We start from the raw sequence: 13970 nt of genomic DNA on the forward strand, positions 1-13970 counted from the left end.
CGGGAAGGGACGGGACCCACCGCAGGTCGGGGCTTCGCCTCAGGTTGGGGGTCTCGCCTCAGGTTGGAGGTCTCACCTCAGGTTGGGGGGGGGTCTCACCTCAGGGCGGGGCCTCCCCACGCACCCGGACACGGCCCGTGGGCACCACTGGCAGGCAAAGGCAGGCTGCCGCCGGCCTCTCTTCCCGCGTGGCAGTGGGGAACCCCTCAGCTGGCTGGGAAGTTCAGTTCCCACAGGAGCTCAGTGACCAGCGGGCAGTACAGGCCTTTCACATTGCTGACCAAAGGAGTGAGTTTTAGGTTAAACAGGAAAGACCTACAAGAAGCAGCACTCGATATTTTCCACATAAAGGGGAAGAATAGGTATGCAACTTGAGGGCAAGGTGTGCTTGAAAACAAGCTAAGAGGTGTGTTCACTGCCCATCAGTTTTTTACACTTTAAATGGTTTTAGACTTTCATAATGGAAGAAACTACTTTTAGTAGCTTCCAAACTGCTTTTTTTATTATTATAGCTTTGTGTATCCATTTGATGAATTTGCAGATACTACCTGAAGTACCTACAACTGCCATGGGAAGATACTGAAATATGTTCATGTTGGATAAAACCCAACAGATACAAGCATGGATCATCCAGTCATTTGTTTATTTATGTATTTTTTTTTACATTCATTATAAATAATGTGTAAGTTGGGTCATCTTTCAGTTTTACATGATGTTGTAAGGATAATATATTACACCAGAACAACAAACGTGATTGATAGAAAAAAATAATACAATTGTTTTAATTTATACAGAAGTCATTTCTCATGAAATGACAGCATCTGACACCAAACAGGAGACTTAACAGGTAAATGATGGAAGACCTGAGAGACAGTGATGTCATAAGCTGAAAGTAAACAAAAGGATTTTTCTCTTGATAGATCCAGACTGTCCCCTGCTTTACCTCACATATAATGTGGCTAAAATCAAATATGTTACAATCCTTTTTTTTTTTTCAATTAGAATTCAAAGAACTCAATTTTCATTGTATTTAAAGTAGTAATTGAAGAATGTGTGACAATGTATCGCTGTAATTAAATCATTGCAAGTTGACAAGTAGCACTTCAACAGTGTGAATTCAGTGCACATAAATGTAACTTGGGGTCTTTCCTCTTCCAAAACTCCCAACCCGAGATATCTATGTGCCTTTATTTTCACAATGATTCATAAAGCAAGAGTTGAAAAACGTTTAAAACATCTTCTGGTAACAAAGTGGTTAATAACTTACTTGACAAGACCTGTTGTATGAACAAGGCCTAGAAATTCAGTGACTTTTGACTGGTACAATACCATTAAATACTTTGGTATATTTAAAATGCCTCTACTGCATAGGGGACACATTCATGCACGAAAGACCACTAATGCTTAATAACTTACATGTTTATATGCTTATTTTCAGTAGCCTGGACTTTGTAAAACTAGCTGCTTATCTTCTGAGCTTACACAACGAACCAAGAAGCAACATGACACTCGTTTGTAAACAGCACTACCTTTCTCTGTGTTCCCTCCACTTGGGGAGGGATTGTCCTGAATTGTCCTGTAGCAACAAAACCAGCACACAGCACAGAAAGGCTCTAGAATATGTAATTACAAAAGGCACTTCTGAGAATTAATTCACACAAGTATTCCAGTGAAATTGGAGTTTGGTCTAAAAAAATATTTACCAAACATTTTCCTCCTTCTTCTCCTCCTCTCTCTCCTGTGGTTAGGTTAGTTTTTTTGAAGTGAAAGAAAAGTAGAGCAAGATAGGGTAGGGTGAGAATGGGAGAAGTCAAAGGCCCTTGTCTCTCTTTCTCCCTTCTGTTCCAACATCTGGACTCCCTTTTCGGTACTGTGCTCTAGAAACATCTGTATGTTTGGTTTACAAAAACCTGGTAACTACGAGGAGATTAAAAGAATTAGTTAAGTAGTCTAACCTTTAAAACTGAGCAATGTGAAATTAATTACACAATAGTTTAAGTGAAGACCTCATGCCCTCTGCTCAGCGTTCAGACTTTGGTCACATACTGAGCATTAGAAGTAAACCTAGGTGAAGATACGAAGTAGTGTTCAAATGTGCTACCTAATAATATTTTTCCAAATACAGTTGTGATCATCTAAACCTCATTTACCTTGTTTCCTGGAGGCATTTTGAAACTTGGCTAATTTCCGTAGCATAGGCATGGTTTTAGGGTGTGCTCAATTACCATGTTGCTAACATGCAGTCCTGGTACCCACACACAGCTTTATGATAAATTATATCACTTACTGATTAATATTAAAAGCAGCAACATCTTACTACTTCAAATTTTTAAAAGCTCTGATTTATATGAATGCAGTTTGTCAATTTGACACATTTCGAACTTGTGGAAAAGCTTTTGCAGCTTGTGAAAAATGGGATACGTAAATCCCTGAATTTGAGGTTACTTAGAGAAAGAGCCAGTAGAGGCATTTAGAATAGCATAGCAGTGAGATAATTTATGAGGAATTTGTGACACTCCCAGGTGTTCTTCCATTATTTTATTTCCATTTCCACTATAGTGCCTGCATAAAGCAACATAAGGAGGAGGGGAGGAGGAGAGGAGGAGAGGAGCTCATACCCTGTATGTCTAATTCAGTCCCTCAGCTGGGGGGAGGTAACCAGGTAGACGTAGCTAGCATCCCCTACAGCCACACGCTAATCAGTACCACGTGAAAGCCATTTTCCGTAGGTTACTCCACAGTTTGTAGGCAGTATTGTCCCAGTTTCTGGGGGATTTTTGGCTCATACGAAATGCTGTCAGAATTGTCACCTTGCTAGCGGTCTCAGAGACAAAACATCTCACCCTCTTCCTCTGCGTTCTCAATTCATGCATATTTAAAGAGGTCCACTTTCAAGTATTGCCAGCATGGGCCCCTTTCACCAGTTTTATTTGCATTGTTAAATGTGTCTTACTGGTTTGATGGAGGCAAGGCAGTTGTAGGGTGTTTAGACTATTTGCAGTTAAGAGGTTATATACAAGCATTTGAGCATGCAAGCTCTTAACTCAGCTGCTTCTGTGTCAGACCCGTCTCAGTCTTGAAGGTGTTCCCAGAAAACTTGCATTTCCCTAGCCTCATCGACTGATGAAATAGGAGGTAATACCTGCCATTCCAAACCTCGATGCTCTTCAACTTTCATGACTACGGCACTTCTGCACATTGGTCTAGGAGTACTAAGGTGATACTCATCCAAATACAATTTGGTTTATCCTGCTTTTCCTAATGCGCATTTATCTTCATCTATTGACATTAATATCCACATTTATAACATTGAAGGAGGCTAATTTAGGCTGTTATTCCCTGAGTTCTTCATATTCACATTGAATATGTTTCTTCACAATTAATTACAAACTTTGATTCTGTACTAGGACCTACTACAAAAGACAGGCCTTTCCAAATGATCACTCAGGCCAAAACGAACACTGATTAATGGCAAAGGTCCATGTTTTGAGGCCTAATGACAGGATTTCACTGAAGAAATCATTCAAATCCCCCTCTTCATTCTTCTGCCAGTTGTTTAATAAACCGTACTGAATTTACAAATCGTATAAACAAAACTCACATCTTCACTTCTGTTTAGCGACTCTTCCTTTGTTTAGCATAACTTATTTCCACATCAAAAAAATTAAGGCCTCTACAATTTTTAAGTTGTCTGGCAGCACAGCTAAAAAAAAAAAAAAAAAAAAAAAAAGTAGTCTTTATTTGCCAGCTGGGAAATTTCTTCAGATGAAATACTGTTATGCTTAGTTGGAGGCAGTAGTCTATTTACATATTTTTAAGAAAACGGTTTTTTCTGAGCTCTGCAGAGAAACAACCATGAAGAATAACCCAGAAGCCTAACGCATAAGGGGCAGCATATTGCTTTACAGAAACCAGAATCAGTTTTTGCAGGACACAGGCCACATCAGGAAATTCTTGCTTTCGATAGCAATTAGACTGACAGTGTTGAAGACTGACCTATCAATATTACTCGGTGTGGACCATGAAGCATTCTAGAAAGCCAAAAATATTTTGAAGTTTTGAATTCAGTAACTTAAGTTTGCATTAGACGTTGGCTTCAATCTAGATAGGAATAATTGATTCAGTACAGTAAATTCAGAATTTATAAATTAAAACCAAAGTATCAAAATAAGTTAACCTAGAAAAACGTCTTTTTTTACATAGTGAAGATTACTTTTAGGCAAAATTTAGCAGAAAAACAGTTTGAATATAAACAAAAGTTCCCTTTTGGCAGTGTCCAGTTTGGGATTTAGCTCTGTCCTCCCCTTGGAGGCATCTGTTAACAAAAATTCATCAATACAAAAAGGCAACACAGTGAAAAGCTGAAATATTAACATTTCAGTAAAGTGCATGGGGCTGTGGCAGACTGAATGGCTTTGCTATGACCTTATCTCGGATGCTGAATTAAATGATGGGGATGCCAAGTTCTTTACTATTCTATTGAGGTTGGCAATTTTTTCTTCTAGTAAATAGTTTTTCCTTTCAGCAGTTTTCTGCCGCTGTTCTGTCATCTCCAAAGCCTTCAGCAGTTGTGCATTCTCAACGTAGAGATCCTTGACCATTGCATCTGCTTTAGTGTTCTTGGAAAGCTGAATTGTGAATAGAACATAATTACTCAGCAAATTAAAAGCAAAATAAAAATAATTAAAAGCCAGAACAGTGCTGGGAAACTAGGTGAATGTGTTTACTGTAACTCAGATATCAAAGGGAGACAAGCCACCCGCTCATCTTACTTTCTTTTGTCTAAAAACCTATACATTTGTGGAGTCTTAATCGATAACTATGAATATTTGAAAACTGGAAAGACTTTGTAAGGAGATCCAGCAGATGTTAGAGGGCTTCACATAAATCTTGTCAGCTGCATACTGCTTTATAGCATTTGTCCTCTAAGGATGAGTCTAGTTCACAAGAGGATCCACCAGCCCAGTGATCCCATAGAGATACTTCCTCTGAGGTTTGGACCATCAGCTCCTCCTCTAAAATCGGGGAGAGCAGCCTAGCGCTTGTCTATATGCTTTTGGGAACAGCCCTATGGCAGGAGACTCTGTAAGCATAGCAATTCCTTAACATGAAAAAGGAGACTGTACCTCAGTAGAAAACAGATATTCTTACGTCAAGCCTCAGTGTTCAAAAGCTGCCTTTTCCTACGCTATTGAGGACTTCTGAAGAAGCAGACCAGGGCAAGAACAAAAACCCCAAAACCATATCAAGGAAAGGGCGTGTTGGGGCAGGGGGCATGGAGAAATCAATAGTTGTACAGTAATCCTGTCTGTACTCTTCAGGAAATTCTTTTTCTTTCTTTTGTAAGCAACTTTTCCAGTTCGGATACTTGGCCGGAATTTGTTGTTTGTTTCCTGACGTTAAGTGCATCAGCATACCAAAGCAGCATAGTTTTTAGGAAATTAATGAGTGGTGGATTCAGTCCCCAGTTTGGAGTTCTAGGAAGTTTTGGGCAGATATGCTGCACTCAGCTCAGAAGCATTAAAAGGAAAAGGAAAGTACCTTTAACTTCATTCTAAGCAAGCTTTTGCCCACTTAGTTGCTTACAGAAGTAATGGGGACGATTTGAGGAAGACAGTAGGAATGCTTACTTGTTCTTTCAGCTGATTTACTTTATCTTGGAGAAGCCTCTTCACAAGCCTTAGTTTCTGTTCAACATCCATCATACGTTCTTCCATCATTTTTAGAAGCTGCTCATGACCCCCCTGGAAAGCAACATTTATGTGAGAATCAGTTAACAAAAATCAGTTCACATTCACCAGTCTTTTTTTTTTCAGTTTATGCTTAAGAAAATACCTAGCACTCATCTGAGTCTATTTTAAAGTCAACTCAATTAATAAACCATTCATGGAAGCAAAACATTATGGCAGCACATAAAGGACACCTGCAACATTGAACTAGTTTCCCAAGTCTAAGTTACACTTGAGATTACCAGATTTAAGAAAAAGTGATATAAAATTCTGTCTTGACCGTGATAGTCAGATCTGGATAGTTTCCTTTTCTGGTTCCTAGGTTCTGCCATATTTCTGCTGAATGTGGGAAACATAACAAGTAAAATCTTAATGATTTTAGAAAAAAAAAAATTAAGGTGAAGACGTAAGGGCATGTTAGCTTGACAGTATAACTCTCCCACACGAAAGACCCCTTGAAATTGAGTAATATCCTAAAGAAGTAGGATATTATTGCAAACTTAATTTTTTACTTTTTTTTTTTTTTTAGATTAGTTATTGATAACTAACATTTCCAAATAGTAACTATAAAATGCTTTTGCTCTTTTTCTTCAGTGAGGTAACAGACAGTCTAACTAAAAGCATAGTAACTCAGTGTCACAAGAGTGCCCATTACACCAACGGTTGAGTGAAAATTTCCCAAATAAATCAGAAACACCAGGAACTGCAAGAAAGCTTGTTTCTTTTTGGGAACTTTAGAGACTGACTGTAGGGAAAGGGATTCTTTATTTTAATGTTAGCTTGTTGCTCTAATTCTAGGAAGTCATCTGAGATTTGTCTCAAAAGTTAAACACCTTCAAACCCAAAGTACCTTCACACATGCAGAGGAGGATAAATGAAAAACCGAGGGAGGAGCATTTCAGATAGGTAGTTGCTCATCTAAACCCCTGTAAAAAGATCAGTCCCCTTAGGGGATTGGCTGAAGTCCACTCAAGATTTTATTTGTTGTAACACCAGAAACTCCTTAAGTCTATGGATGGGGTTACAAGATCACTTCATTTGTGGGAAAAAAAAAATTGAAAAAAATTATATGAGTCATATAGAAAGCAGTTTTACAGTGTAGCTGGACTGGATATTTTTCCAGGTTAAAGTACTACTAATCAGAACTCACAGGGACTTTCTAGCCCAGTTATCTTTGTAATTTTGATTGGAATTCAAAAACACGTCTGACTATTACACTTTGTAGTAGTTGCAGGAGCCTTGAGTGAGTAGTTAAGTGGAAACTAAGAATTATAGTGGTCTTAATACTTGTGATCCCTATGTTTTGGCTTAGAGTTGATCTGAGAATATTCTATCTAACTTCACATTATTTCATGTTTAATGGGAGAAGCCAGCTCAAGCATTAGCTTTAAGGTCATTTGAAAAATAGGAGCAAAAAGATCTCTCAAAGCAAACAGCTGAAATGGTTCGTGGCTCCCAACAAGAAAAATCATAGGCTTTACGGAGGTGTTTTGCTAACCTCTTGAAATATTAAAAATTAGTTTAATCAAGTAATTTGAGACAAAAGAAAAACAAACTAAGGGATGTTATCCAAGAAACAAGTATGTAAATAATTCTCCCTTTTCTGGCATTGCCTTTTTACTTTATGGCCACAGCAGCAGAATATGCCCATGTGCAAATTTTTTTCTTAAATGTGCAGGTACATCTGCTAAAGAGAAGTACAGATACTCTGCTTAAGTACATCACCTATTACAAATCTTTCCCAGAAGTCCTGATATGATAATCCTCAGTATCAAAGACAAATATTTTGTCTAAAATGTGTTAATTCTTGTTTATAAGGCTGAAACTATTGATACTATTAAGACAAGAGACATTATGTTTAAAAAAAATTTTTATTTTTCATTTACATCAAAAAAATGTCATCTTTCCCTGTTAAAAAGTTTATACATCTTATACAAAAATGCAGTATAAATACCCCGGATTTTCTTCAAATCTCATATAAAATTAGTACCATTTCAGAAAAATAATCTCTTTCCACACTGAACAACTCCACATTTTAAATAACATAAATAAAAAGTATTTGCAAGAAATTAAAAAAGACAGCTTATGAGCTTTCAACAAAATAGCTTCTAGACAAATAAATAGGAAATAACACTGTGGAGACTTTTTTTTTTTTTTTTAAGAAAAAGGACAAAATAATTTGATCCTCAAGTTTCTCAGCTTATGCCAGTTCGTGTGTTTGTGTGTGTTTATCATGGTAAGGAATGAGATCATAAGCAGCCAAGCTGTCAGAGGTGCCCGATCCTCCGGTAGGAATCTGCATGCACTGCTCGCTGCTCCGGTAGCAAGGCCTAGAGAAAGAAGGCAAGTGGGATACTTCACCCTGATATCCAGATTTTCTTTTAAATACGTACGTATACTTAGTTAAAGCAAACCACCAATATAAGCGAAGCAAGCAACACAAGACAAACAAAAACACACACAAAAGAAAACATGCAGAGTATCACGTATTTCTCCAAATACTAGTATTAGCACTACACATATGCAATTGAGGAGATATTTAGGATGCATTTTCTAGATGTAAGGACTCTTCAGATGGCTCATCCATGTTTTTGGGGGGATTTAAGAAGATCAGTGGCTGTGATTAACTGCAATTAGCAAAGCAGTTAAGTTTTAGAGGAAATTCTCTGCCACTATATATATATATATAATCTCACAAATTGCTGAATAGTGTTTGTGAAAAATGTAGCCCAACTGACCTCCTTTGAAAACTTATTTGCATTTCTATTTTAAACTTAGTTGTAAGTCTTTTCCTGAAACAGGTGAACAAGCTGTTGGTCAGAGGTGATTTGAATTTTGAAATAAAGAGCTGAAGAAAGGGGAAGTTGAGCAACTCTGAACAAAAATATCAGTTAGCAGAGGTTCTAAGAGAACTTAGGAAAAGATTGGGTCATTACCAGGCTCCCAAATCTGGTTATTGAGCAAGGAATATGAGAGCAAGTGCAGCAATTGTTACTGTGCAGCAGATACAAATTTACAGCACTAGACACAGCAGAAACAGTCATTTGGAATTCGGGAGAGTCCACGCAGGTTAACACAGTAGAAAAGGCTCAGGAGTTCTAATTCAGTGAAACTGGAACGTATGACAGTGGTCTTTGGAGGACAGTAGCTCTAGACTGACTTTAAAATGAATGAGAACACAGACCACCATAGCAATGATCAAAAAGCAACAGAAATTGCAAAGCATGAGGAACATAATTCCAAAAAGGAGGAGGAGAACTTTGAATACCTTATTACACAGAAGGACTCAGAATCTAAGAAAGCTGCAAAGTGCAAAGCAGCAGCAGCAAAACTAGGTGATTAAATTTACACAGAAAGCATGGAGATAACCTGGTGTTGTACTCACTGGTGAAAAGATGATGAAGAGAGATTAGGATGCAATTTTTCAAGATGCTAAAGGGGACATTAAAATGGACATAAGCTCAACTAAATGTTAACCCTAGAAATCAGGATGACGAAGCAAAAAATCTGCGAAAATTAAAGCAAGATGTGCTTATAGAAATGTCAAAGTTGAGACAAACTAAAAACAAATTTGGCCTTATTTATAGCTGTAGAATTCATGCACTTAATAATGATTTTAGAAATTTATCTAGTAAAGCCCATGAAAAAAAAGCGCTGTAGGACATGTTATAAACCAAAATATCCATTCACTTTAAGCAAAAAAAAAAAATCAATAGAAAAAAATTAAAAGGATTAAGTGCATTAGTGCATTGACAGCAAATATTTGCTAAGCCTCTCTGAAAGTATTTTTAAATTCATGAAGCTTTCCAGAATAAAAGCTTTTACAGGAAATGTAGAAGTGATTTATCTGTAGAACTACAAGTTCCAGGATGTGACTAGTTTGCAAATTGTTTCTCGGGCTTTCAAAGGCAAAATTACAAAGTAATCACTCCTAATGCGATACACAGCACATTCATTTGCAGATGCTACTGCTGTAATATGGCTTTTATTGATTTCAAAATTAAACCGCACGCTCTACTTTCCATTGTATGTGACCAAGTACATTAGCCTGCAGTAATGCACTTCTATCAGGACTCAGCTGAAAGGGAGAGAACCTTACAATTGATTTATTTTTACTTAGCCTGTATTATTTGCTGTGAAGTTCTTTTTTAGGGAGAACTTTTTTATTTTATAACTTTCTTAAAAAGGAATTCTTACTCCAAATTTCAGAAACTTTAGAAACCATTACTGTGTGTACTCTCTCTCCATAATACCTGTTTTCCCAGAACACCCTATCAACATGTTCAGAGTGTTTTTTGAGCTTCAGTCTTGGTCTTATGATTATTGGTTTTTAAAAACTGTAACTGCAATCTGAGTTTAAAATGTAAAGGTGGGGTTTTTTTCTGCTGACAGATTAATAAAAGTGTTAGTATTCTATCTAAGTTATTTAGACCTTTATCTTTTCTCATAAAATAATATTACAACTTTATCTTAAGACCTACAGCCTGAGCCAAACCTCTAGAAATTTAGAGATTTGGTTATTTTTTGAAGAGAGTCATTTGGCAAGCCTAGTCCCCAAGCTTAATTTTATATGGGAGATGCCAACTTTTCTACCTATTGCCTATAAATCAGTTTTACATGTTAAAAAACAAAAACAACACTAAAAGTGGCTCTGCCCAATATGTGCAGTGGCTGTAATCTTCCTTGGAATTAGATTGTTTTTCCTCAGAAATACCAATGTTGAAGTTTCTGTATAACGTTAAGCGTTCTCCAAACAATGTCTTGTCTTATGGCCAAACAATGAAGAGAAGCTGACCTTATAAAAAGGATTCATTTGTTTGTATTATGCTCTACTACAGCTGACACGCAACTCCATGTGACAGCAACAGCCCAAACTACTATTTTACATGTGATGGGTATGTGCTTGTGCAATATATGGTCTAATGTTTTTTTTAAAGCAATGGTTCCAGACATGGACATTAGGTAAAGAACACAAACCAAAAATCCTATAAACACTTACTGCACATTGATCAGAAGGAGAAAAGCCAGTTGAATGTGGATGGGAGTGGGGTTTATTTCAAGAAGATTAAGGCAACTTCAGAATTAAGCTATGGCTCAAGCTAAATATGCTAAATAACAAAGGTTTGGGTGGTACGTATCTTTGATAGAATGAATTTTAATTTTAATTTTTGAACTGGCATAAACAGAGAATGGATCTCATTGGAACTGAAAAAAAAAAACCAACAACAAAACAAGAAAACTAACCAGATATCCTCTTAAAGTTGTAACCTGCAGAGTAACGAGAGCTTTACCTGTTGCATGTTTGTTTCAGAGGGTCTGCTTTCAAGTTCTTCCTGAAGACGTTGACTCCTCCTCTCTGCTTGTAGTAGCTGGTGTTGGAGCTGCAGGAACTGTTCCTTGGGCACCATAGCACAGCCTTGCTGCTGGAGCTCCCGGGAGTGCGGGGATTGGCTAAGCATCACACTGGCGCTTGAGTGGAGCATCTGAAGAGTAAAGGAGATCAGCCATCAGGAGAAAGCAGCACTACCGTACATACAAGATATCTTTTAGTGATGCCCTAGACATTAGTTAGTCTTCAACAATTTCTCACACACAAGAGAAACAAGCCTGAACTCGGTAACAGAAGCTAAAGAGACAACTTTTATTTTTCCGATGAAAAAAGATGCATCATCATGTGTGGTTCTGAAGTCTAAAGGAATCTGAGCTTTGATTCATTATTTCAGACCTGAATTAGAAATTCACTGAATTTCTGATGAAATCCTGTCAGAGTTAAATGAGCCTGTGGTGAGCTTTAACTTAATAGTCCTTTTTTAATTTTAACCTTGATCTCAGCAGCTCTTCTAAAAATAGTATCCACTTACAAATAAAAGCACTAGCATGAGGCAGGCCGAAGAAGTTGTCCACCAGTGCTCTTTATTTCTAGCCTTTAGGATGAAGAGACAACATTCTCAAAAGCAAAACAGATTTTCAACGTTATGTATGATGACTTCAGTAATTTGATGCCAGCTGCTATATTACATTTAGAATCCCATATATCTTTCTTTATGTTCACTACTAGCTGTAGAAACCTTAACACATTTGATAATTGTCATTTCAAGACATGCCACAAGCAGATTTTGAGAGCAAGTCTGGAGACCTCCTGAGTGTCGGTGCTGCATAAGCAAAAGTATACTCCGAGCGGCCCTTGAGATACAGATGCATGCGGTAATCTGAAGTAGTTTAATTCCAAATTTAAGTCTTGCTTTCATTAAAAAAAGGTTACCAAATGCATCAGCAAGTCTATGTAATGTAAAGGTAGTATATGCCAACAAATAGCTTGGGCAGGCATAATGGCTGTCTTTTGTGAAGTTATCCTACCAGAGAAGTCTTTTAGTTGGTAAAACTAGGCATCTCATGTGGGACAAAAAGATCACATTCCTAATAGTCCTTGCTACAGCCTAAACAACACCTCAGAACAGACTTGTCCCAAACAGTTTAGCTTCCGCACATCATTGAATTAAGTGCTGCTCCCAAGCAATGCTATGGTGGTTACTGGATGAAGGTGGCCTGAAAAAAGGCATTTCTGGCATTGCATTACTACAGTAGCAATGCAACCACGAGAGGCCAAGGTCGATAAACTGGCCCAGCATTAGATGAACCTTCAGACAATATTAAGAGCTAAGATAGTCACATGAATCAAGTTAGCATTTTTCTAGACTAAAGTAAAATCCAGGTAAGACTAGCTTACAGTTGCAGTAGTCTATAATACTAAGGAAAAAAAAAAAAAAAAAGACCAGAACTGTACAGTAAAACCCCCTGATGTTTCAGACAAGCTGATCTGCAGCTTGAATTTACAGAAGATGAATACTTTCTTCCCATAAAGTTCAGCTGCCCACATCTAAGATTCTCACCTGTTATCTCAAACCCATTACTCTGTTCTCTTAGGAAAAGGAATACAAGATTATGTTAATGGTTTTAAGTTTCCTTTCACAAGTGGCAGAATTAAGGCCTCCATTTGTAATTATATTTCAGTTAGTGAGTTCATCTATAATGTAAACAACTATAAGCATTTTTCATAATGGTGCAACTCTTCTGGCCCTGTTAGCATCTGTACCTCTCTATTGGCCCAGGTAAACAGAAATAAAACTATTTATATTTATTGAAGCTATCAGGAGGTTCCCTTGAAACACTTGTCTGTAAAGGAGCTATTCTTTTACTGGCAATATAAACAGTGAAAATAATGAGCTTTTGATGGAATTTGTTTAGAGTTTCCTGTAGTGGCATGAAGCACACAAGTATCTAATAGAAGAGCTGAAGAAACGGTCAATTAACATTAACAGCATCTTAAAAATAAATGCCAGTTGCGTGGCTAATGAAAACAACATAGTCTTGTCGTATTCATCTGTGGAAGAAAGTGGAACAATAATGAACTTGCTAAACTATTAGGGATGACACTGAGAGCGATCACATATCAGTTAGTATTCAGGAAACATTCGACAATCTGGTGAAAAAGCATGCAGATATCAGAGGTAAATATGCAAACACCTTCAAGCCTCACAGTCGATGGGTTAGAAGGAAGGGATTGAGCCACTTTTCATTTTCTTACAATCAGTTTAAGTCTTTTGAATGCAATTGGTTATTTCTCTCCATTTTCATGGCAATCCCTTAGAAGTATGCAACTTCTTGGCATACAGAATAAAATTGCACAATATACCAACCACAAAAAAAGTTAGTGCAGCTATCAAAGTAAAAATTTTACATTAAAATGAATAGTGGCTTCTTTACTTAAAAGATGCATGGAATAATTAAAAAAAAAAATCCATAAAAAAAGAAATGTTTTCTCCATGCTATGGTAGTACATTGAAAATGATTGCTCTACCTTCGCACACTATTTCAGAAAGAGAACTGCACCCTTCTCTGCTAGTTCCAACCACTGAGTTCTAGACAGGTTAGCCATGAACAAAAGGAGAACAGGCACAAAAGAGAAAGTTAGAAGTCATAAAGTGCTACTTGAACGTTATACACACCTGCTGGGAAAATGTTATCAGAAATAACAAAAGTCTCGTGTGGTTGAAATGCAAATTTTGGGAGCAACTGCATTTCCATGCTTGGTGTTTATACTGAAGGTTTTAACAGTGTTTGGAGTTTTCCCAAAGCTTAATTAAGACTATACAAATAAAAGCGCAGGGCATATAAACAGTCTTGCAGTAACTTGTCAAAATCTCATCTTTTCTAATCAAGTTTTTACAATTCTACAGCTAA

At 37.2% G+C, this 13970-nt stretch overlaps 1 protein-coding gene across 9 annotated transcripts in view; it reads right to left on the minus strand.

Moving 5' to 3' along the window:
* Positions 1-624: 624 nt before the first annotated feature.
* NIN (ninein) overlaps positions 625-13970 on the minus strand; it is a 65131-nt gene continuing 51785 nt past the window's right edge. For 7 of the 9 annotated variants that reach the window (XM_075753187.1, XM_075753194.1, XM_075753189.1 and 4 more), the window contains 3 exons: positions 11021-11212; positions 5631-5744; positions 625-4628 (listed from right to left, as the gene is read on the minus strand). In XM_075753187.1, the coding sequence (XP_075609302.1) occupies positions 4419-4628; positions 5631-5744; positions 11021-11212 (516 nt within the window). In that variant the 3' untranslated portion in view covers positions 625-4418. Of the gene's footprint in view, positions 4629-5630; positions 5745-7584; positions 8060-9114; positions 9162-11020; positions 11213-13970 lie in introns of those variants that run through there. The other 2 variants (XM_075753190.1, XM_075753191.1) reach the window with 2 other exon arrangements.

Source organism: Balearica regulorum, chromosome 5 (genome assembly GCF_011004875.1).
Source record: "Balearica regulorum gibbericeps isolate bBalReg1 chromosome 5, bBalReg1.pri, whole genome shotgun sequence".
Lineage (NCBI taxonomy): Eukaryota > Metazoa > Chordata > Aves > Gruiformes > Gruidae > Balearica > Balearica regulorum.